This window comes from Lissotriton vulgaris, chromosome 3_1 (genome assembly GCF_964263255.1).
Source record: "Lissotriton vulgaris chromosome 3_1, aLisVul1.2, whole genome shotgun sequence".
NCBI lineage: Eukaryota > Metazoa > Chordata > Amphibia > Caudata > Salamandridae > Lissotriton > Lissotriton vulgaris.
In genome coordinates this window covers 1,132,073,771-1,132,096,553 of record NC_141689.1, presented here as the reverse complement: position 1 = coordinate 1,132,096,553, position 22,783 = coordinate 1,132,073,771, and the positions used below count along the sequence as shown (strand labels likewise).

The 22,783-nt window shown below is 44.6% G+C and overlaps 1 protein-coding gene across 1 annotated transcript in view; it reads left to right on the top strand.

Moving 5' to 3' along the window:
* ENPEP (glutamyl aminopeptidase) overlaps positions 1–22,783 on the top strand; it is a 354,204-nt gene that overhangs the window by 250,185 nt on the left and 81,236 nt on the right. The window contains exons 12-13 of the mRNA XM_086961606.1: positions 2,493–2,629; positions 16,663–16,718. Coding sequence (XP_086817732.1) covers positions 2,493–2,629; positions 16,663–16,718 — 193 coding nt within the window. The remainder of the gene's footprint in view (positions 1–2,492; positions 2,630–16,662; positions 16,719–22,783) is intronic.

Here is a 22,783-nt window from a genome sequence, read left to right as displayed (position 1 = left end):
AGCAAATTTCTAGATCTAACTGAATCCAAGGTTGCAAAATAATCATATCTTTATCACAATCTATTTAACAGTTAATTCTAGATAAATCAAATTATATAGATTAGAACATTGGTAGTTGCTATGGTGTTAATTATCTCATCCTTTTTGCTTAGTGTTTCTTTCTAGTGAAGCCATATAGAACATAGATGCTTAGACACCATATGCTGGTTGAGAAATCCAAGGTCTGTTTCAATTATGGGAAGGGCCTGAGTGGTAGTATAACTTGCAAATTTATTTTATGAGATCCTTAGTTGAATTAATTTCTGTTATCCAAATACTATTATTAGAACGATTCATTTAATTTTATTCAGAGTTCTACCTCAGAGAACCAGATTTAGCCTTAAATATAATATTTTTCCTGTTCAAGTACTAACAGCTAAACTTCCAGAAAGAATTGCTTAAATATCAAGCTACACTCCTGCTCTGTAGCAAAAACATTCCTTTTTTTTAAATCGATATTCACCCCCCCCGGCCCTTCCCCCATAATGTATGTAGTATAATGTAGCAAGGTCTTCATAGAAGAGCCATCGAAAACCTGCAAAAAGAACAGAACTTATTGAGGATGAGGGGCAGTGTAAGCCATGCCTCCTCGCCTTTGTCTTAGGTTTCTGGTCTAGACAGTAAGTAAGTGGTAGGTTCTAGTCTGGGACACTGACTTTGAACAATGAGTCCCTGCTTATAGTCAAGGAGAAACTAAGTACAAAGCTAGAGGTGGATGAGGGTGGCATCTCCCTATCTGATTGATCTCTAGTCTGTCACCCTCCTACCCCTCAGTCTCTCTTGTGGCCTTTGTTTCTTTGCCTTGCCATCCACACTCCCTGTTCTTGCAACTCCATCCTTACTACAGTGGCCAGCAAGGGAGCCAACTGTTCATGACCATGTTATAGGGATTGACAATGATCTCCAGCAGACCCCCTGACATTATTGGGTGCACTTGGCTTCTACATATCCTTATTTTCAGGAACACGAAGCACTGCTTGAATACCTCATTAGCTGTATCTATGATATATTGTGTGTAATATGTGTGCAGATGTACTGCTATGTTCCCTTTTGATATTGTTTTGAAAAGGTGATCAACCATGTATTCAATGAATAGTTGCTGTAACCCATAGGAGTACCCAATAGGAGTGAAGCAGGGAGCAATTAGTAGGTGGCTGGGTCTCTGCATATACAGTAGCCTGTGCATTTTACAGTAGTTGTCTCACTTAGGATGACACAGCTCCAACCCTTGTATCTTTTAATTTTCTTGGGACCATGTAAGCATGCCAGATAGCAGCCATATGCCACTTCCTAGAAGCAGTATGTAGTGTGTCATGACAGATAGATTAACACCTTATATCATTTGGATATTGACACAGGTTTACACCTTGCAGTTGTAATTTATTAATAGAAACCTATAAAGCATCAAAACATATTTAAAAAGTTGTCCTTTGGTATTCAAACGTATGGGTCTTTATCCAGCAGCTTAGAATTCATCAAGGGACGTTACAACAATGAAAATATTACCTATGCTACTCCATCCCTAATAAAATAAGATAATTGAAAGGGTTTTTGTTTTGGATCAAAAACACGATTCTAAGTACTTATGGTGCACCACCAAAATATGTAAGGTATACTCTCATCATATAAAAATATTGTATGCACAAAATTGTTAGGACAAAAATATCTGGAGTTGTAATATTATCCACATTTACATTGTCAAGTGAATGTTAGGTAAGAATTAGAACTAATGGTACATTATGGGCTAATGTTAAGTTCAGGGGTAAGGTTAGGTTCAGGTCTAGAATTAGGTTCTGGGCTAAGATTTGTTACAGGGCTCTTGTTTAGTTAGGGGCAAGAGTTAGGTTTGGGAACAGACATAGGCCTAGATTGTATTTAAGGTTAATGGTTAAGTTGGTTTAGGGCTAGGTGTGCTCCTATATTTTTAGTATCTGCTATATATTCTAGCATATTTTCTATACTTATTTGACATGACTGTACTATATGCAATATTATGTCACATGATCTAATTATAGGCAATGTTATGGTTAAACAAAAAGTATACTTAAAACAATGATGTATTTGTGTCTAATATTGCGGATGATATGTGCATAGTCCAATGTTTGTTTACTCATTACTGTGAAGTGCCACTCAGATCTTGGTCGGTTGTAATGGAAACATCTTGAAACATATTTAAAATGTCTACAGGACATTTTAAATCTGTAGTAAAATCCAACCATTGAATTTCCTCCACAACAGGGATAATACAGTGGAGGAAATTGTCTCCCATAAAATGGAAAGGTTTTCCATTTACATCAATCTTCAAATGAGAGCTTGAGTCTTAAAATACAGACTAACCAACCAAAAATTGGAAACCTGTTTAGTTATGCAAATTGAATCACAACATGCATTTGTATTACCTGCTTTCTGTTTCTACAGTAGTTTAATTACATTTTCGTCTCTTTCTGCCACAGGAGTTATTCTTAGCCCCTATGACCCTAACAATGATGGATTTCTGAAAATTAATCCAGACTCTATTGGATTTTTCCGTGTAAACTATGAAGAACAAAACTGGGACACGTTATCAAGCCTCCTGTTGAATAATCTTTCGGTATGAGACCACATGCTGGCACTATGCTCACATGACCTCACATGTTTTCAGAAGTTCTTAACGTGATGTAACTTTCACACAAAAAATATGCAGTGTTTGGTTCTTGCTCCTGATGCACGGATCCATTTGTACATGGGGACATTGTGCCTGTGGCAGACCGAGTGGTAATACCATCGGTGCCTAGCTGTTTAGTGTTGTCCTGGCACAATTCAGGAATCAAGCAATGTTATGTCTGAAAACTAGACAGAATGAACACTACGGGGTGTACATTATTTTGATGGTGTGACTTAAGGGTTACCTTAGCTGACTGATGACTTTACATTATTTTATCATTGCTGAGTCTATTTCACAGCACTGGGTCCAGGTTGTGGAAGCAACTGCTGAAGATAAGTCTGATGCTTGAGAAAAATGGCTTCTGGCTGAAGAGTCATGAGATAACTGTGCAGAGTTTATAATATTTAACATCAGGCAACAGTTACTCATAATATAACTAGTTAAAATGCAGATTGCTGTACACATTGCTCTTTCCTCAATTCCATTCAGTCAATTCATTGCTTTCTTCAGGAGGCCACTTATACAATATGCGTGCTCATCAATTCTCATTGACATGAAATGGCTTAGTATATGATCAGTATCTTGGGAAAATAGGGGGCCCCTGCCTAATCGAATGAACCCTGGCAAGGAAACAGCATAGGGGGGTAAAGTCAGAACAAAAGTGCACCGGGTTATGTGCCTGTTAAAGAAAGGGGAGGAAAACTGAATAACTAATGACTGAAAACACTCTAGTGTTGATTTCTTATGATATTTTATTTTTGTAACATCTTTTTTTCTTAGCAATTGTTTTTTTAATTCATTATACGTGCAAATTGTTATAGGTAAAAAAGACAAAATATGTGCAAATGGTGTAAGACTAGACAATTTGATTGATTATTAAAAAATTCAGAAGTGCATTCCTTTTCAACGCGTTTCGGCGTGAGCCTTCTTCAGGAAGTCTGTATTCATGCACCAATATCTGCTGGCAAATAAAGCCCAAGCGGATGAGATTGTACTGTCGTTTGATAAAAGAATCAGTCCACCTGCTGGTATGTAGTTGTCTTAAAAGTGTTCTATCTGACGGTGGTCTATAGATGCATGAACGGGCGGGGCTTCTATCTTCACTGATTATATCGGTCGGTTTGCGCGGTGTTCGCTCCAATATATTAACTATATGAAGGTGTATGGTACCATTGATCGGAAGACACTAGTTTAATGCAGGTAACGAGTTCACCCTCATGGATCCAGGGAGGACTCCATCTAAAATAACGAGGATCCGTCCATGGCCCGATCGTCCGTCAGCAGGGTCCACCTGAACACTACGGGGTGTACATTATTTTGATGGTGTGACTTAAGGGTTACCTTAGCTGACTGATGACTTTACATTATTTTATCATTGCTGAGTCTATTTCACAGCACTGGGTCCAGGTTGTGGAAGCAACTGCTGAAGATAAGTCTGATGCTTGAGAAAAATGGCTTCTGGCTGAAGAGTCATGAGATAACTGTGCCGAGTTTATAATATTTAACATCAGGCAACAGTTACTCATAATATAACTAGTTAAAATGCAGATTGCTGTACACATTGCTCTTTCCTCAATTCCATTCAGTCAATTCATTGCTTTCTTCAGGAGGCCACTTATACAATATGCGTGCTCATCAATTCTCATTGACATGAAATGGCTTAGTATATGATCAGGGCAGATAATTGCAAGAGCAACATTGACATAAATTGTAGTACACACTCAAATACCAAATAAATATGGGCACTAATTAGCATTATGTGTTCCATGATCGCACAGGAATGTTTATGCCCTATGTGACATTGTAGAAAAGAACAAATGCATAGCTATTCAAAATAAATGCACACATGGTAGTAGAGCCCACAAATGACTTAAAATAGGCAAAGGTATCCGTTGAAATTTCGAAGTTAATAGGTAGGAAAACCTACATTTCAAATATTAAAAGGGAACAACTTTGAATGGGGATAAAGTCGAGCAGGAAAATCTGTGCTGCTCTTGGTTTATGCCGCCTTGGCTGTGTAAACGCCAAAGACAATTTCACTTGATCTCTGTCCTTGATGAGAACTGCCTTGGCCTGTCCCTTGCTAACTCAGCTCTGCTTCAAATATTTATTGTCCCATGAGGAAAGGAAAAAGTTTTCCTCTTTGTGGGAAAGATTCTGGATGATTGTGTCAAAATTGTTACGACTACAGAAGTGTTAATCGTTCATTTATTTGTTATACCTTCGCAATGGGATTGAAATAGATGTTTCATTAGACTTTGGGCATTGAAAAGAAACCAAATGCAAAGCAGAGGAAAAACCATCAAATGTGCAAATTTGTTGTAAAGATATTGTGACTGTATTTTTATGTGAAGAATGTTATGTTTGTGACAGAATTGGTCACACGTGCACATAGCAAAATGTGCTTTAGTGTTTTGTGTGACAGCATTTTGTTCACTTATGTGTGAATATCTGTCTAACCATAAATTAACTTCAGAGCTAGTGGTGCATTACTATACTTTGTCAACGTTTTTCTCACAATTCTTTTTTATTGTTTTTAGTGTGTTTAATCTATGTCTCCAGGTTACAGTAATTCAAAGACAATAGTGCTTTATCTTAATATCAGTATGATTCGTGTTTTCTTTTGATGTGCTTAAAACTAAAGAAGGTTTCTATACCAGTTTCAAATACACCTACCTGTAGATAGTATCTTTAATGTTCTATTAAGTTTCTATGCCATGGTTTTTTAACTTAAAATGTTAATTTCAAGCATATGGCTGAGTGGTTTAGGCGGATGCCTATTTTTACTGTGTGTAATATGCTTTTGTAGTAAAAATAAATAATTATTGCATCAGCCTGCTAACACAGAAATGATTGGCATTTCCAATTCACAAATCCAGAATCCCTGTCTGCCGAAATACCCCATAGCCTGGTCGAATCACATCATAAAGAACTCCCTAAGCACCAAACCACCAGTGAGCTTCCCCCACCACCACCCCAGCTGCCTATCCCAAACACCTACAAATTGTTGCCACATACAAACCACAGCAATGTTCAGTTAATATACTACATTAGGCAGATGGGAAAAAAATAGCCAGAATGTGATCACAGACACGCACACATTGGTCAGTACAACACTGACCAGGCATTCCCATCCAGTACCCCACTGACCTCTGTACACATACCTATCACACAGACTACCTCAATTGCACACCATTCACATGGACCATAATATGTATAGAAAATCTCCAATGTTTTGCTTTCTTATACCTTTCATTCAGATACAGCCCAATCATGAAAAACCCCTTAGGCAACAATTCGCCTACCTCCCTCACAAACCCACACAATGCCAGGCCTACACATACAACTTCCTCTGGATCCCTTTAACCATCCACAACTAACCGCAAATAAAGACAGGCACTACCGTGATACAATCGGCTGTTTCAAAACGTTTTCCCCACACTGCTATGAGTTCAAAGGTTTGCTGGCACCTATATGCAATTAGCTACCAAAATTGTACAAATTTGAACGTTTTGCATGCCCCATCTTCAGAATCTGTTCTTTCTGCGTTTCACTATGTGAACAGAAAGGTATATATTTAATTGATATTTTCAAAGATGAGGGAATTAGTCATGCAGTGTCTAGTATGTCATCAACAAATCATTACTCACTGTATTTCCATTTTTAAGGAGGTATCCACTCACACTCTCATGCAGTCACCTATTTACATATGAAGCAACACCCACACATCCAACCCACCACCATGCCCCACGCATTCCCCAGGACTCACCCAGTCATCTGCCCGGCAACCCTTGAACTCACGCTTATCCAGCTCCCTCATTCACATACATTAACATACAGTTGTGCATTCACCCACCCATACCCAAGCATCTATCAACCACTCTCAACCATGAACATATCCAGCCAACCTATTGCATGCATCAATTGGTCCACTGATAGCCAAGTGTTCATCTGTCTATCCAATTGTGCATCAAGATATTTACGTGCAACAGCCATCTAACCCAGTACAGTAAATTGTCAGTCGGTCATCCGATCATCGTAGACTGATATTCCTTTCACCCATACACACACATGTTAGCTCACTTTGCATCAAACATTAAAATACAACATTCCTCCAAGTCCCTCAGGAATTATTTGTCTTTGTTATGCTTGTCAATATTTTACTAGTAATTGCAGAGGTAGAACATATTGCTGTGTGTGGGGCTTACAGTAGCCATTTTGGCATACTCCCTTCTTACTTTATGTTAGTCAGGGATGTGTCCTAAAACTCTGGGGGGAAAGTGCAAAGTGATATTGATTACAGTGTTACCAACTCTTCCTCTGATAGTGCAGTACATTGAGGAAGTAAAAACTGATGGGCAACCATATTAATGATACATTGGAGCAGCTACAAGTAACGTTACATCTAAGACAAAGTCAATGACAAAGCATAGGGCTGGCTATTTTATAAGTGGACATGTTTCTTCACTTACTGACAAGTTCGTGGGTGTACTTCTTTGAATGTGTATGTGGGTGAATGCAGTGGTTGGATGAATGACTAAATGACTGCTTTCAATTGTGGGTCAAAACCCGGAAGTAGAGCAGAGTATTACGAAGCCGCACGGAGGGGAACCAAAAGAATCGAGAAGCCTGCGCAACCTGTCCGATCCACCCAACCTGAACTGACTCTCAAAGAACAGCAGGCGGCGGGAGGTAAGCAGCTGGTGGTTGGTCATGTCTGGAGCAGTCGGACCATTGGAGCCCCGGAGCCGTACCTGTGTTTTTTACCCCCGCGCCTTGGTGCTTGCCATGTACAGGGGAGACCGGCACCCAGAAGTCAGCTTGTGGTTGCACCTGCCCCCAGACACCCTGCTGGGGCAAGGCAGGTAGAGCTATAGAAAGCAGTAGGCAGATGCATTGGTTCACGGAGGCAGCTGGCAGTTTGTGTCCGCTGCCCTGCCTACCCATCTCTGCCACTTCTCTCCTGCATCATCATGGGCACCCAGGTGGGCTGCCCATGACCCTCGCACCGCCTGTGACCGACCCCAGAAGGATCTACGCAGGATCAAGAGGCGAGCCAGCACTTAATGAGCACTGGTAAAGGGCAATAAAGGGTGATACCCAAGGGCATAGGCTGTAGGGTTGTTGAGAAGGGTGCAGGTAGGGACACCCGGAGGCCACTTGGAAATATGCAAGGCCATGAGGAGGCCAAGTAAAGCGGACTGAGTGTCTGACACTGTGTGGTCCCCAGAAAAGCAGGGGTATAGATTGGTGTGAAGTGAAAAGACTGGCCTGGATGGTGCTGGTGTCCTGGTTCCCTCACCTAAGATCAAATGGAAATTGCATCAATAACCCCAACACCCAAGCAACAGAATTCCACCCCCAGATCTCCAGCTACCTTATACTTGCCCTTAGAACAGGATTTACATCCCTGCAGTTACACAACTGTGGAAGAACCCCTAACATCACATGTTGAGCTGCCTAAATTGGACAACTCGCTTGTAGATACTGCAGCGGGAACTTGAAAGAATACACTTAGAGACTACTTCAAGAACTGTCGCATAAAATTCACAGCGACAAATGGCTCCATCAACAAGACGTTTTTTTCCATACAACCCTGCCAAGACTCTCAGACAGGTGAACCTGTGCAAATAAATGTTCAAGCCATGATTCATGCCCATCCGTACACACAGGGAGCTCTCACACACACACAGGTGGCCCATCCAATGTGGACGAGCCTCCTACTCCTGTACATCTTAAGTTGGGGTTAGTCATTCAGACAGACAATTAAATCAACCATCAGTTAACATCCCGACACGGTCTTAATGTACAAAACTCCTCTCCAATCACCATCTCAAGTGATGGCTCTCCTATTAACCTGAGGCCTCCCCCTCTTCAGGAAAACAATAATTTATACACTAATAATACACAAACTCCCGGTAACAATAATACCCCCAGTCCCCAGCAGCACAATGGACCAGGATCTCACCCGGAAATATAAAACTTCTTACACCAAAGACTCCATCAGACCTGGACAAACATAATTATCCCAGTAGGAAGCAAGGAGAGCCAAACAACTGCTCCCTACTGGATCTACCTTTTTTTCAAGCAGATTCCAACAGGATCACAAGTATACATGAAGCCCCCGAAATGGTGGTGGATGAGCTGAATTCCTTCTGGCCCCAACTCCTGCAAACTCTGCAATCCACAGTTACTGCATTAAACTATCACTCGGACAAACTAGACCTTCAGGTTGATCTTTTAACCCCTTCCCTGCTGATGACGAGCTCAGCTCGTCATCAGCCACTGGTGGCGTGTGCTGATGACGAGCTGAGCTCGTCATGTAACGCGGCTTTTTAAAAAAAGCCGCACAGCGCAAAAATCGCCGCAGCAGCGATGCGGTTAAACATACTTGCTTTGTACACGGCAGGGATAGAGAGCAAACTGGAAAGCCTTAACAAACTGTTAACAAAAGTGCAATCAATAGTCAATTTGGCACAATCAGTATGCTACCTCTCCCCAATAATCAACAGTGTGTCTTCTCTTCCCTCGTTTCGAACCCTGGTTCTGACAGAAATCAGGAAACTACCCATAGGATCACAGGGCCTGACTCATCATTTACATCAAACTGACCCAATTGCACAAAACGTCTTAAAACCATATAACATAAAGCAAGAAATGAGTACAGGAAATAAAGTTCCTGGTTTGAGGGCTAAGGTACCCCCTAAAGAAGTCACAGTGGTTGTCCCGTCACCCGATCATCAATCAGTAAGTCTGAAGTGCAGAAATTTCCCACAGCCCAAGATAAATAACTCGGATCAAACAGCTGGTGGTTGAACTATCGACCTTGCCAATGATATCACTGGGCATGGGGATGTCGGATCAGGCAACGGAACTATGAACAAATCATTGCAAAAGCGACACCTGAGTAAGAGGGGAAAAAGACTTTGACAACAGTGCAATAAGGCCAGCCACGTGACCCTAAAAACAAACTGTAACTCCTTTTTAACCCATAAAAGCAAATTACTAATTGGCTGGATAGATAGTGAAAGCAGTCCTTCTTCTTTACTGCAACCAACTATAACTACACCTCCAAAGGCAGCAGTTAAACAGACAGGTAACATGTCACATGTATTAGGCCACTGCAACAAACTTAGGCAAACCCCATTGCACATGGGGAAAGCCCCTCTGGAGAAACAACAAACTCCGACCCCTGTAGAGCCAAATAAGGAACCTGTGTCAACATTATCCCTGATGCCTTCCGCTAGCGGATTAGGAGTTTCAACATCCCACAGAGACAAAGTAAATGTGACCACAATGAAGCAAAGAAAAGTAGCTACAGAGCAGCACAGCGATGACCCAAAGTCAGGAGGCAAGGAGAGTATTTGGATAACAGTCACAAAAGACCTGGGTACTCCGAAAGTACGTAAAGAAGTCCTCAAGAAGGCAACCCAACAGCATTATTGTCGTCTTGACGAGTACAAGCAAGGGGTACCAGCAGCCCTTTGCAGGAATGTACCAGTCCACACAGGGAGGAAGAGCAACAACATGGACCTAGGACAGGGTCCGGTTACTACAAATCAAACATCTAAATTGCTGTTTATTCCAAAGAATCCCTCTCAAGGCCCGCATGACATCTTAAACATAGGGAACATCCTTAAGTTGTTTACATTTATTCCCGAATTGTGTAAACTTGAATCTGGTGACATAGCAGCAATAGAATTTATACCCCCAAAGGTCAACAAATCACTGAACCCACACTAATTACATTGGCATCAGTACCAATCAAGGAGCTGATTTTATCAAGATCCGAGCAATTTAACCGGTGGGGTATCAAAATAATTGCCCAGAAAGATCGAGGGTATCCAACGGTATTGGCAAAGCCTTTGGTTACCTCTAAGAGCATCAGTAATCCCCCATTTTCAATATTAAAAACACCTTAGGCCAAGCTGCAACAGGAAGCACAGCCCAAATGATAGATGAGCCAAATCATTTGAAAGATGACTGGGCTTGGCTGCCAGTAGCCCTATCTGGATGAAGTCACAACTGAAATAGCATTCGAACAGCAGTCTACACCAAAACATCCGGACTATCAGTGTGCCCTTGGAATATCAGTGGCCTTACCCTGAAATTCGAGTCCCATGACGTGATAATATTCTTAAAGAACCACATGGTCAAACTTCTTCAGGAAACATGGACCGAGGCAAGCCTTCCATTAGAGGGCTATTTAGAATACAGGACTCCCGCCACAAGAACTCAAAAGTTCAATCAACCAAGGGATGGGTTATCGATTTATGTCTCTGGCTACTTAAACGCAACAATTGACCAGCTATCGTTTGAAGAGGACAGGATCACTGATTTAAGGATTAGAAGCTTGAAATTTAATGACCAACTGCTGCTGATAAAAGTGTATATCACCCCAAGTGCCAGGGAGAAAAGGTCCAAGTTTGATCACCTAATTTGCATCATGTGCAGCCTATTAAGCGACCATGGTAGTAGAGCTTGTTTGATCTCAGAGGATTATAATACAAATTTCTCCCAAGACCTTCCGTAAGATTACGAGGAAACATTCCCTGGCAGATATCAATGCATCACAGAACAATCAAATTCCAGTGGCAACAAGCACAGCAAGCTCAGTGATTATATGGTACTACAACTTACCAGTCTGAGCTACATAATCCTGAACGGTCGCTTTCCCCAGGCTAAACCACTGAACTGGACAAGAACAAATGGACATACTCGATCTTTCCTTGACTAAACCATCTGTAACAGGGAAATGCACCCTTTGATTGAGAATTATAACATTGTCGCAGTAGGGCATAGCGATCATCGCCCATAAGTAATTACTCTGTCTTCCTGCATAGCACAATATGCCATGACGAGCTTGACAACCTGTGGAATCTACACGGAGAACCTAAAAAAAGGTTCAAATGGACACATTTCTCCATACTGATTATTATGACAGTATGTAGAGACCTTCTAGGCATGAGGAGTATTGATTATATCTCACCAACAACATTATGGGTTACTTTTAACTGCCAATTGCTTAAAACATTTGCCTACACTGCTCGACAATTTAATAGAGGCAATGATGCTGTGACTACAGCTGAGATCAAGAAATAGAGGAACATACACAACTCCGCATTAGGACAAGTTCGGAGGTGCCCAGGGACTGGATTGCCATTTAACAACTATAAGCAAGCACATAAAGCACTCAGGCAAGCAGTGTCTTTGAGAATCAAAACAAATCCTATCAGTTCTGGACAAAATTAATTAATGCAAGCAAAAACTTGAATACAAAATCTTTCTGGTCCCTTGTGAACGGTAGAATGCATAGTCAAAGGGGATAAAGCAGTTCAAACATCCCAGAAGAAGAGTGGGCATCTTTCTTAATGACTCACTTTTAAGCTACTAATAAGGAAGACGATCTACCGGCTAACTTGATAAAAATGCCCGCCTTGATTAATACAAGTCAATTGCAGCCCCTTCAGGGTACAACCCCGCTGTGGTAACTGAGCAATCCCCAGACAGGGCCAATTGGACATCATTAACAATAGACAACAAAACACCCTCTTAGCAATGGGAGACCCACCAACAGGCCACTAAACCTCCAGAAGCACTGATAATTCAAATAGCACAAATTATAATCAAAGGCCGCTCTGACGGGGCACCTGGGCCAAATGGACCACCCTGTACAAGCAGGATACAGAGTTCTGGGCCGAACATTCAGCATCTTTATTTGATTATTGCCAGACCACTTCATTGATACCACAGCCCTGGAGTGGAGCTATCATACATACAATCTATAAAGGTGGTACAAGATCTGACCCAAAAAACTATAGGTTGATAGCCCTCCTGGGAGTTGAAGCCAAGTACTATGCCAGTCTGATGTTGGAAGACCTGTCACAGTGGGTTACACAAAAACATATACTCCCCTTCAATCATACAGCATTTGTGGCAAAATCAGGAACTCTAACCAATCTACTTGCAATATCAGTTTTGACGGACAAAGCAGCAGCCTCAAGATCTCTAATTCACTGCTGCTTTGTTGATTTAAAGGCAACGTTTGACTGCATGCCAAGGGGATTATTGTGGTCCAAGGAACAGAAATGGGGATTCCCCTTCCTATAGTGGAGGCCATCATCCAGCTCCAACATGGATATGTATAAAACTGGGAGAGAGACCTCACATCTCGAGGAAAATACAAACATCGCTTGGAGTAAAAAAAGGGGTGTGTGCTAGCCCCCTTACCTTTTAACCTCTTCATCTTGGATTTGTCACAATTCTTTGATGACATTAACTGCCACCCCCCTAAAATTGGTGCCATCTGGGTCAGCAACCTACTGTATGCAGACGACCTAGTACTGTTTAGCCATACAAGGGTAGGCTTACAGCAGTTGCTGGACCTGCTCCACATCTACACATTCACATACGAACTGGAGTTAAACCTGTCGAAAACAAGGGTAGTAACTTATGGGAGAAGAAAATATCAAGGAGGAGGATGGCTCTACAATGGTAAAGGCTTTGAAAGGGGATCATCCTATAAATACCCAGGGATCCACATAGATATGAGATGTGCTTTTTTAAAACAACAGCAAGTGGTTGGAGGTGAAGCATTGACGCTACAGGTAGCACTTACAAAGCTAGCAAACTGGCTATCCGGCCCAAGTTTGTCTCCACTAATAACAGCTATGAAGGAAAAAAATTCCACCTCTTTAGCCTATGGACAGGAGATTATGCTGGGAAAAGACTCCAATCTGTAGAACAAATTTACAGCAAGAATTTATAAGCAAGCACGGAGTTTCCCGAAAACCTCATCCCTTTGCCCAGATTATACTTGAGTTCAGGCTCCTAGACCAGCAGGCTGAAGGGGCCAGTGCCTTTGTCAAAATATGTAACAAACTACGAGTGCCCAGAGCAGGCAGCTTGGAGGCAATGCTGTGGCGGGAAATAACCACTGGTCAACTGGGGCAAAAACATCACCGACATTCGGAAGATTCGTGGAGCTTTTAGAAGCAAACTAATTTTGGGCCCCTAATCCACCTCAGCAGGTCCTCAAAACATTAGGAAGAGTGTACGTTTCTGGTCATTCCATTCAGGCAAAGTACAATTGACAAAACGTTAATACGCCTGGTCGATTATAACTGGGTTAAAGCCAGGACTATGGTACCATATCTGTCTTGCACCTACGCAGTCTTCTAGAAAAAAAGATTTATGTCCCTCAGGTTGGGGGACTATCCTTTTTTTTACCATCTACCCAGTTGGTGTCGCCTAAATGACAATACAACATGCAGGGGTTGTGGGTCCAGTAAGGAATCACTTGAAGATGTGGTATGCCTCTGCCCAGCCCTGCTTAAAGAACAAAGGGCTCACTTATGGAGAGAATGGAACAAAATCATTGTCCGCTCTTGTCGGCACGCCATTATTGCATCCTTGAACCCAGATAATTCGGTGCTTAATATTCGGTTTACTAAGTTTGTTACAAGAGCAGCAAAAAGGTTCAGCCAGTCGTAGTGCCAACACGTCGACCCCTGTAATCCTGCCGTAGTCCCTTCCTACCCAGCATTTCGATAAATCTCAACCGGTATAGCCCATTGTCCCTACAGTTAGCAGCTTTTGACAATTATTTCCAGCTGTTTACCATGAGGCTTGCATTCTCTGTGATCTCACAGCATATTCTATCTTTTGTATTGTTTTGTCCTATTTATAAAAAGAGTTGGCAAAGGCAGAGGAACGGCTAGTAGGATTTTCGTAATCAGTAATTTATCCTTTTTCATTGGTAATTAAATTGAAGCTCAATTGTTTACTATTGTCCCCCAAATGAGAACCAATGAAAGGACTACGGTTTGCACTAATCATGATGAGAGCAAATCCTGATTAATACAAGTTGTATGGAATTAGACCTCGATTATATTTTAGTGGGTGTCTTCATTTTAAGTATTTATTGTTTACAATTCTTTCTTTTTAACTAATGTGAATTAATGCACTGACGATTGCCATTGTAATGATTTGTATTAACTGAACCATAAAGTATTAATAATAATAAGACTAAACGAGTGAGTACTTGAAAGTGTGAGTGATTGAAGGCCTAGATGGATGGGTGAGTGTATGAAGTGATTAAAACGTTCATGGGTGAATTAATTAATGGGACATTTGAAATGTTCAACTACCTGGTGCAGGACTTGTCTGGAGCAGAATTAAATGCAAAAGGCCTTTCACTGCCTATGTATATGTAACTGGAAAAGCACATGTCAAGAATGGTTTTCATTATCCCAGGGACAGCATTATGCCAGAAGTGGATGCCATTATGTCATGGATTCTAAGGGGAGCATAATCATGCCAGGGATGGGCACCATCATACCATGTTTGCCCACAATATGTCAATAAATACTCCAAATAATTCCAGGCCAGCATGAGCCAGGTACACTTGTGCCACTGTTGCCCAGAATTATTATCATTACGCAAGGCACATTATGCCAGTGGTGGACAGTATGCTATGGTTGGCCACCATGTGATATACCATTATGCCAGATCCAGCAATCTGTCAGATATTAACGCCCTTATAATGGGTGGCCACATTATGGCAAGAATTACCACTATCATGTAAGGATCGTCATTGTAAGGCGTGGGTGCAGGCTAGTCAAGGGTGGTCACAATTGTTACCATAATGACAGGAAAATCATTATTCCAGAACTGTGTGCCACATCATGTCATGGGTATCCACTGTATGCAAATAATTACCACCATCATAGCAGTGCCAACATTATCTATTACTGTAGGCGCCTTCGTACCGCAGATGTTCACATTAAACAAATATTTCTAATGATTATGAGTAGAATTATCACCGTTGTGCCAGAATTGGGCTCCATTATAACGGGGTGATCTCCAGATACCATGGGTGACCTGAGATATAGAAGCTACATTGAATACACACATGCGCATACACAAGTATGTCAGTGCCCTGCAGAAATTATAGTTTGTTTTTACCTGCTTGACACCTATATTCCTGGTGTGGCTCACAGTCACCGCCTGGTCCCGCTCTCACAACTTCTTCTAGGGAGTTCCTGGTAGCTGGTGCTACTTTTCTTCATCTCGTCTCTGGTCTTGAGGTTGTTACAGGGACGGTGACGCTTGAGAACTTCCCTAGGCAGACTCAAGCAACCGTCCTTCCAACAAAACGACTATTGTTGGAAAAACAAGAGAAACTCCACGTCATGACCGAGAGTTACAACAGCCATATCTGAATGACTTATGCTGGATGATCAGGGTGTGAATGGGACAATGAGCAAATGCTGGCTGGGGCTGACCTTCACCCCTCTCTCGGTGCAGATCAGATAAGATGTGAGACATCTAAAGCTGCGGATGTACGTTGTTACAACGTATGCTTTTACCACGCATGCCTTTACAACGCAGGTTTTTCAACGCAAGTCGTTACAACGACTTGCGTTGGGGGGTGCTGGATAGTGAATAGTTTAATTTACTATTCCAACTCCAGTCCCCGTGGATAGTAGGGAAGGTGTTGGATAGTAAATTAAACTATTACCTATCCTAGAGCGCCCCCCATGCGCAAGTCTTTGTAATGACTTGCGTTGAAAAACCTGCGTTGTGAAGATACTGCGTGGTGAAAGTTGCGTCGTAAAGGATGTTTCCCAAAGCTGCCTACAACCAAAACCACCAAGGCATTAATTCTACAGGAATGAAATAACTTGTGTATTCCTCTCAAACTATAATGGACGCAAAAACAGCAGGGGGCTCTATTACCTAATACACTCATCGTACGACATTCACTTGTGAGTAGGAATCGACTTAAGTTGAAAACTGGTCAAATGTGTTTTTCTTGCTGTTACTACACATATTGGTGAATCTTGCACATTCGTATTTCTGAATGGATTTTTTATTGTTCACTATCAATACTGAGGAATTAATTATGCAGTGTATTTCTTTATACTTTTCATTTCTTAACACTAATTTATGGGAAATGTCTACATTTGCTGTTCTAGATCTTTTCAGTCGCTGACCGTGCAGGGTTTATCGATGATGTGTTTGCTTTTGCAAGGTATGTATATCTGTGAAAATGGTATGCCACTGTGTTTACTTTGTATCGCTCCGTGGCGTTTGTTTGACTAGACTAGAATATTTCCCTTAAACATCTTACACTTTCCGGTTTATTTTATGCAACTTATTCTAAAGAGCCAAAGGGAATATCGATTCTGAGTCCAGTCTTATGCAATTTATGAAGGGGGCGGAACTTAAAACGTAAAATATTGAGAGTAGATCTTTTATTGGCTAAAAAGCAGGAAGTGCAAAGAGCATGCCGGGTCCATTGGTTTATGAACACAAGGGACAGATACGTTGATGCATAGCAATATATGATGTATCTTGCAATCATTCTGTCATTCTGTTCATATGTTTTTTTCTACTTTCTCCCCTTTTAAGTCCCGACTGTGCTGCTTTGGCAAAGATTAAATTATGGAAATAATCAATTTTATTTAGAATATGGTACAGATGGTGTTAAGCCTTTTTATTCTAACAAAAGAAGAAAAAATACATTGTAAAAAAGTAAGGGGAAACTAGATGGCCCATGAAGCCTTGCAGACTAAGACCCACTCGTTGGTCAGGCACTTATGAGGTATACTTCAGTGGAAAAATATTCACGCACTTTTGACAATTGATTGTTAAGATGATAAATGCCCAGGTTACTTACCAGTAATCTTCATTACTCTGAGTATTGTCTTCCTCGCCACATGATTAACGAAGTGAGCTTCAGCTCCACACCAGAACCCTCCAAAGCAAAAATTAGCCTTCCATGCCCAGGTCACAGCCCCGCAAATATCTTCTGTAGAAATCCCCTTAAAAGAGGCCCAAGACACAGAGAGGCCCCTGGTGGAACGACCTTGAAACCCAGCCGGGAGCCCAGCTCCCTGGGACCCGTAGGCCAGCAAGATAGTCTGTTTAAGCCAACGATAAATCATGACCGCCCGCCGAACATCCAGCAGAGACAGAGCAGCATCAGAATCAGAGCCCACAACCGGAGGAAAGTCCACCTCACGGGAGCGGTTCCGGAACAAAGGGACCTTGGGAAGGAAAAAAGGGTCAGGCCGCAAAACCAGACTGTCTGGTAGAACCCACAAGAAGGGGGGAGACCACAAGAAGAACCCCAGCACACCCATCCTACCAGCCAAGACAATCGCCACCACGAACACTGCCTTGAAGGTGAGAAACTTTACATCCACCGAGCCCAGAGGCTTAAAGGGAGCACCCTGGAGGGCCCGCAAGAACAAGTGAAGATCCCAGGGAGGCCGCTGCAAAAAACAACTCCGCAGCAAGTGAGCCACCGAGGGATTGAGGACGTACAGGCCCGGACTGCGGAAAGCCCGCAGGGCAGCCCACTGAACCCTCAGAGTGGAGGGAGCCAAACCCAGAGAAAAACCCTCTTCAAGTGAATCAAGGACTCTCAAATGGTCCACAGAGACAGGGTTGGCCCCATTCTGCCCGCACCAATGAGAAAAGGAAGACCAATGGCGGGAATAAGACAGCAAAGTGGAAGACCTGCGAGACCACTGCAGCAAATCAACCACCCCCACGGAACACCCCTGGGCCAACAAGGTCACCCTCTCAAGAGCCAAGCCTGAATATGGATCGAGCGCAAAATTTCCATCGTGAGCATAGGGCCCCGCAACGGATAGGGCAGATTTAGAACCGGCCATCACCCCTGAACAGCCAGCTTGCACAGGAGAGGAAACAAGGGGCGGCAAACCCAACTGGGAAACACCAACAGAACAAACGCCTTCGCCAGGCGGATCTTGCACAGGACACGCGGGATCAAGGGAAACTGGGGAAAGGCATACAGGAGGTCGTGTGTTTCCAAGGGAACGGCGCCGGAACACCGAGGCTTCAGAGAGAGGGAAAACAGAGGAGGAAACACCCGGCTCAGACAGCCTGCCACCACATTCTCCTTCCCCTGGAGATGCACAGCCTTGAGGGACATGACCGTAGACTCCGCCGAGGACATCAGTTCCTGGGTCAGCAGCCAAAGGGAGTGAAGCCGGCATTTCCCCTGACGGTTGATGTTCCCCCGTACCAACTGGTTGTCCGTCCGATCCAACACAAGCTGACCCCGGAGAGTAGGAGCAATCTCCCGGCCAGCCATCAGTACCGCCTTCAACTCGCGGAAGTTGGAGGAGCACCGTGCCTGAAGAGGATCCCATTGCCCCTGAACAGACCAAGAACCCAGGGTCACCCCCCAGCCGAGGTGACTGGCATCGGTCGTGACCACCCAAGAGGGAGAAACCAGGAAGGGAAGACCCCTGGGGAGATGAGCCTCCACCAACCACCAGCCCAAGTCGGCCCGGATCTGAGGGGATACCACCACCAGGACATGGTAGTCCCCTGAGCAGGGATCCCAGAGGGACAGGAGATGATTCACTAAGGGGTAGGAGGTGAGCCCAAGGCAGAACATTGATGGCAGCCGACATCAATCCCTGAACCCTCAACCATTGATGAACTGGAGCGGAACCTAGATCCCACCACAAGGTGTCCCGTCATTCCAGAGTCAAGAACACCATCCCGTGGAGCATGTCCAGTCGACCCCCGATGAAAACAAGTCCTGGGTAGGCGATAGGTGAGACTTCCGGAAGTTGATCAGGAAGCCATGGGAAGACAGCACCTCACAGACCCCATTGACCCTTGGAAAAAGAAGAGGCAGAAATCAGCCAGTCATCCAGGTATGGAAACATCCTGAGCCCCTCCCAGTGGAGGATACCCACCAAAGGAGCCAGAACCTTAGTGAACACCCTCGGGCAGAAGACAATCCAAAAGGAAGTACCTGGAACTGGTAGTGGCGGCCCCCTACGCAGAACCAGAGGAAACGCTGAGAAGCTGGATGGACGGGCACATGAAGGTAGGCATCCAGAAGGTCCAGAGATGCGATCACCTCCCCTTGAATCAGCAGTGGCAGAATCTCCTGTAGAGATAGTATCTTGAACTTATTTTGGGGAATGAAAGAATTAACCAGTTTTAAGTCCAGAACAGGACGAAAGTCCCCAGACATCTTCCTCACCAAGAACAGGATGGAATATATGCCGCATCCCCTCTGAGACGGTGGAACAGGTCGAATAGCCCCCTTGCTGAGCAGATCCTAAATGCCGGTCAGCAGGGCCACCCGCTTGACAGGAGAGGAAGGTAGCAGGGTGGCGCAGAAAGCGTCCAGAGGATGGAGCTGAACAGAATGGAAAAACCCTCCCGGACAATCCGGAGAGCCCACAGATCTGTGACGGAGGACTCCCAAGTGTGACGAAAAGGCGTAAGCTTCCACCCACCGGGCCAGTCTCTGGGGGTACCTGAAGATAGTCAGGACTTGGGGGCGGAGGAAGAGGCCGCAGGGTGAGACCAGGATTTGTTTAAGAATGGGGTGCCCCGGCCGCTACCCCGTCCTCGAAAGGGCACACTGCCCCTAGCCACAGATGTGGAAGAAAACGCCCTCTTGGGCCCAAAGACACTGCCCCTGGAAGATCTGATGTGAGCCAACAGCTTCCTGTCCTCTGGCGATTTCTTCACCATATCCTCCAAGGACGCCCCAAATAGCTTAGTCCCTGAAAAGGGAATTTTCATCAGTATTACCCTCTGGGCAGCATCCACCTTCCACTGGTGAAGCCAGACCTGACGCCGAGACTGAATTGCAGCGTCACCAGCCGCGGCCATGGCCCCCAACGTATCAAACAAGATGTCTGACAAGAAGCTAGTTTGTTGCTCCATCAGCACCAAGGTGGGACCACATAAGCTCCCTGGTCCAGCAGCTCCACTAAAGCCTATAAGTCCTTCAACAAGGGCTGGACCATGTACGACAAGTAGGTGGAAGTGTGGATGGAAATGTTGGCTACCACATATGCACGTTTGGCTTCGGCCTCCACCCGCTTGTCAATCGGGTCCGAAGGAGAGGCGTCCTCGGAAATGATGGAGCCCCGCCATGAGAGAGTCCACCTTCACAGAGGGAGGAAACTCCTTGGCGAAGTCCTGGATGGCATATCGCTTGGCCAGATACCTAGGGAAGGGTTGCTTATCGACCTCCAGCCAATCATTTCAAGCATCTTCTTGATGGAGGAATGCAGAGGAAGGGATTCAGGCTCCTTGTGTTGGTACTGCAAGAAGAAATCCTCCAACAGTTCATCAACCAAAGGAGCAGGAAACATCATGTTGTCCTTGATGTGCTGGAGCACATCCAGCAGCTCCTGACCCTGGACATACCGACCCGGGGGTCCTCATCCTCTTCATCGACATCAGACACCGAAGGGGGGTCCAGACGTGAACGTTTGTGGGAAGAGGGACCCTATCCCCCTTTGCGCTCATCAAAGGTTGCTGTCACCGCCGCCTGGATTATGGCCTGGATGTACTGTAAGGTCAAGACCTGAGCCGGGACCTGGGAGCTCAAGCCAGCCACCACAGGAGGATCTGCCCCCTGCTCCATGAGAAAACCACAGTCAAGCCACCAGAGGAGAAAGGATGTCAGTTGCCAGAGCCAGCTACAGACTTACTGAGTAACAGAAACCTGCCACTTACATAGGCGAAAAAATGCCACCACAAACCGCCCACTGAAAGACAGAACAGCTGGACCTGAATAGCAGCGAGTCGCGTGGGAAGCCAAACTAGCCCGGCCCGCCCCAGGAGGCTGACATATGCAAAAACAACAGTTGATGGACAGAATGCAGAACAATGACATACATTCACCCCAGTACAGAGATCTGGCCCTAAATCCATCGTTTTTTTTAACTCCACACCAGTTCAGACATGGCCATATGCAAATCAGCCTTGACCCTGTGCCTCATGGAAACAGTCCAGCGCAAACTGCCTAGTCATGTCTTCCTTGGACCGGAATCAAACATCCTAGGACCGGTTTCTGGCTATCAGCCGTCATCAGCCAGGATAGCTTGACTCCAGTGGTGTGGACAGTAGAAATGATACAGAAAAAGCCCCCCCCCCTGTAGGCCGACCCAACTGAATCCTCGGCCGGGAACCAGAGAACCGATGATGTCGCCCGTGCAGAGCCATGAGCATTGGCGGAAGACATTGGGCGGAACAAGCCTGCGCCGGGAAATGCCACTGTCCCGGACACCAAGCAGGTAAGCCTGTGAGCCCAGAGGAGCTCGAAAAAGAGAAGCGGAGCCCCGCAATAACCCACTCCGAACACCAGCCTCTCTGGACTGACATAGCGCAGGCCGCAGCAAGGCCCCTGCAGGCCTCATAATAGCAAGTACTGACGCAGGGTGCACCCATGGGATCGTAGAACAGTCCACCGGGCTCCCCCGCCCAACACCCAGGCAAATAGCCCGAGACCAAAAAGAACATTCACATGAAGGGTAGCGCCTGAGACTCGGGGAAAGCAGCCCCACTCAGACCGGGAGCGCCCTGGAGTGGGGAAGTGCACAAATCCCAGAGATAATGATGTCCCCTAGGAAGCAACATACAGAGTGCCCCGGACACGAACAATCTCACCCAAATCACAGTGCCCACACTGACAAGGGGTAAGAAGGGTCCGCTAGGCAGAGCCCCAGCCCCCTCTGCCTTCCCCCTGTAAACCCTTGGCTTGCTAGGGCAGAGCCTAACTGGCCCTGAACGGGCACCGGGGGAAGGAAGGGGCAGGGTCCCAGATCTCAAGGGCCTGCTAGAGCATGGTCCACCAACCATGGACCCATGTTCCTGCATCAGCAGGAACCACTTAACTGACAGCACATCTGGAGAGTCAGCACAGAACCAAAAAAAACTGGCTGGGTGTCGGGCCGGCCCTCCTCTTATAGAGGTGACGGGTGATATGGTCGGCCATGTTGGGAAGGGATGAGAGGCATGGGAGGCTAACTTTTGCTTTGGAAGGTTCTGGTGTGGAACTGAAGCTCACTTTGTTAATCATGTGGCGAGGAAGACTTAGGAGGAGGTAATAGTAACTCATCAAAGCTGTCACTCACAGGTGATGTCAGGGGAAACTGTTTTCATGTGAACCTGTAATGCAGCTCAGTAAATTAAACGCTCACGTGACTTGCAATTTACAGATTCACATTTACTCCGCTTTTCATCCTTCGAATTTTAATACATGAGATCATTGACTAATAATAAAACCTGCTATGAATCGTA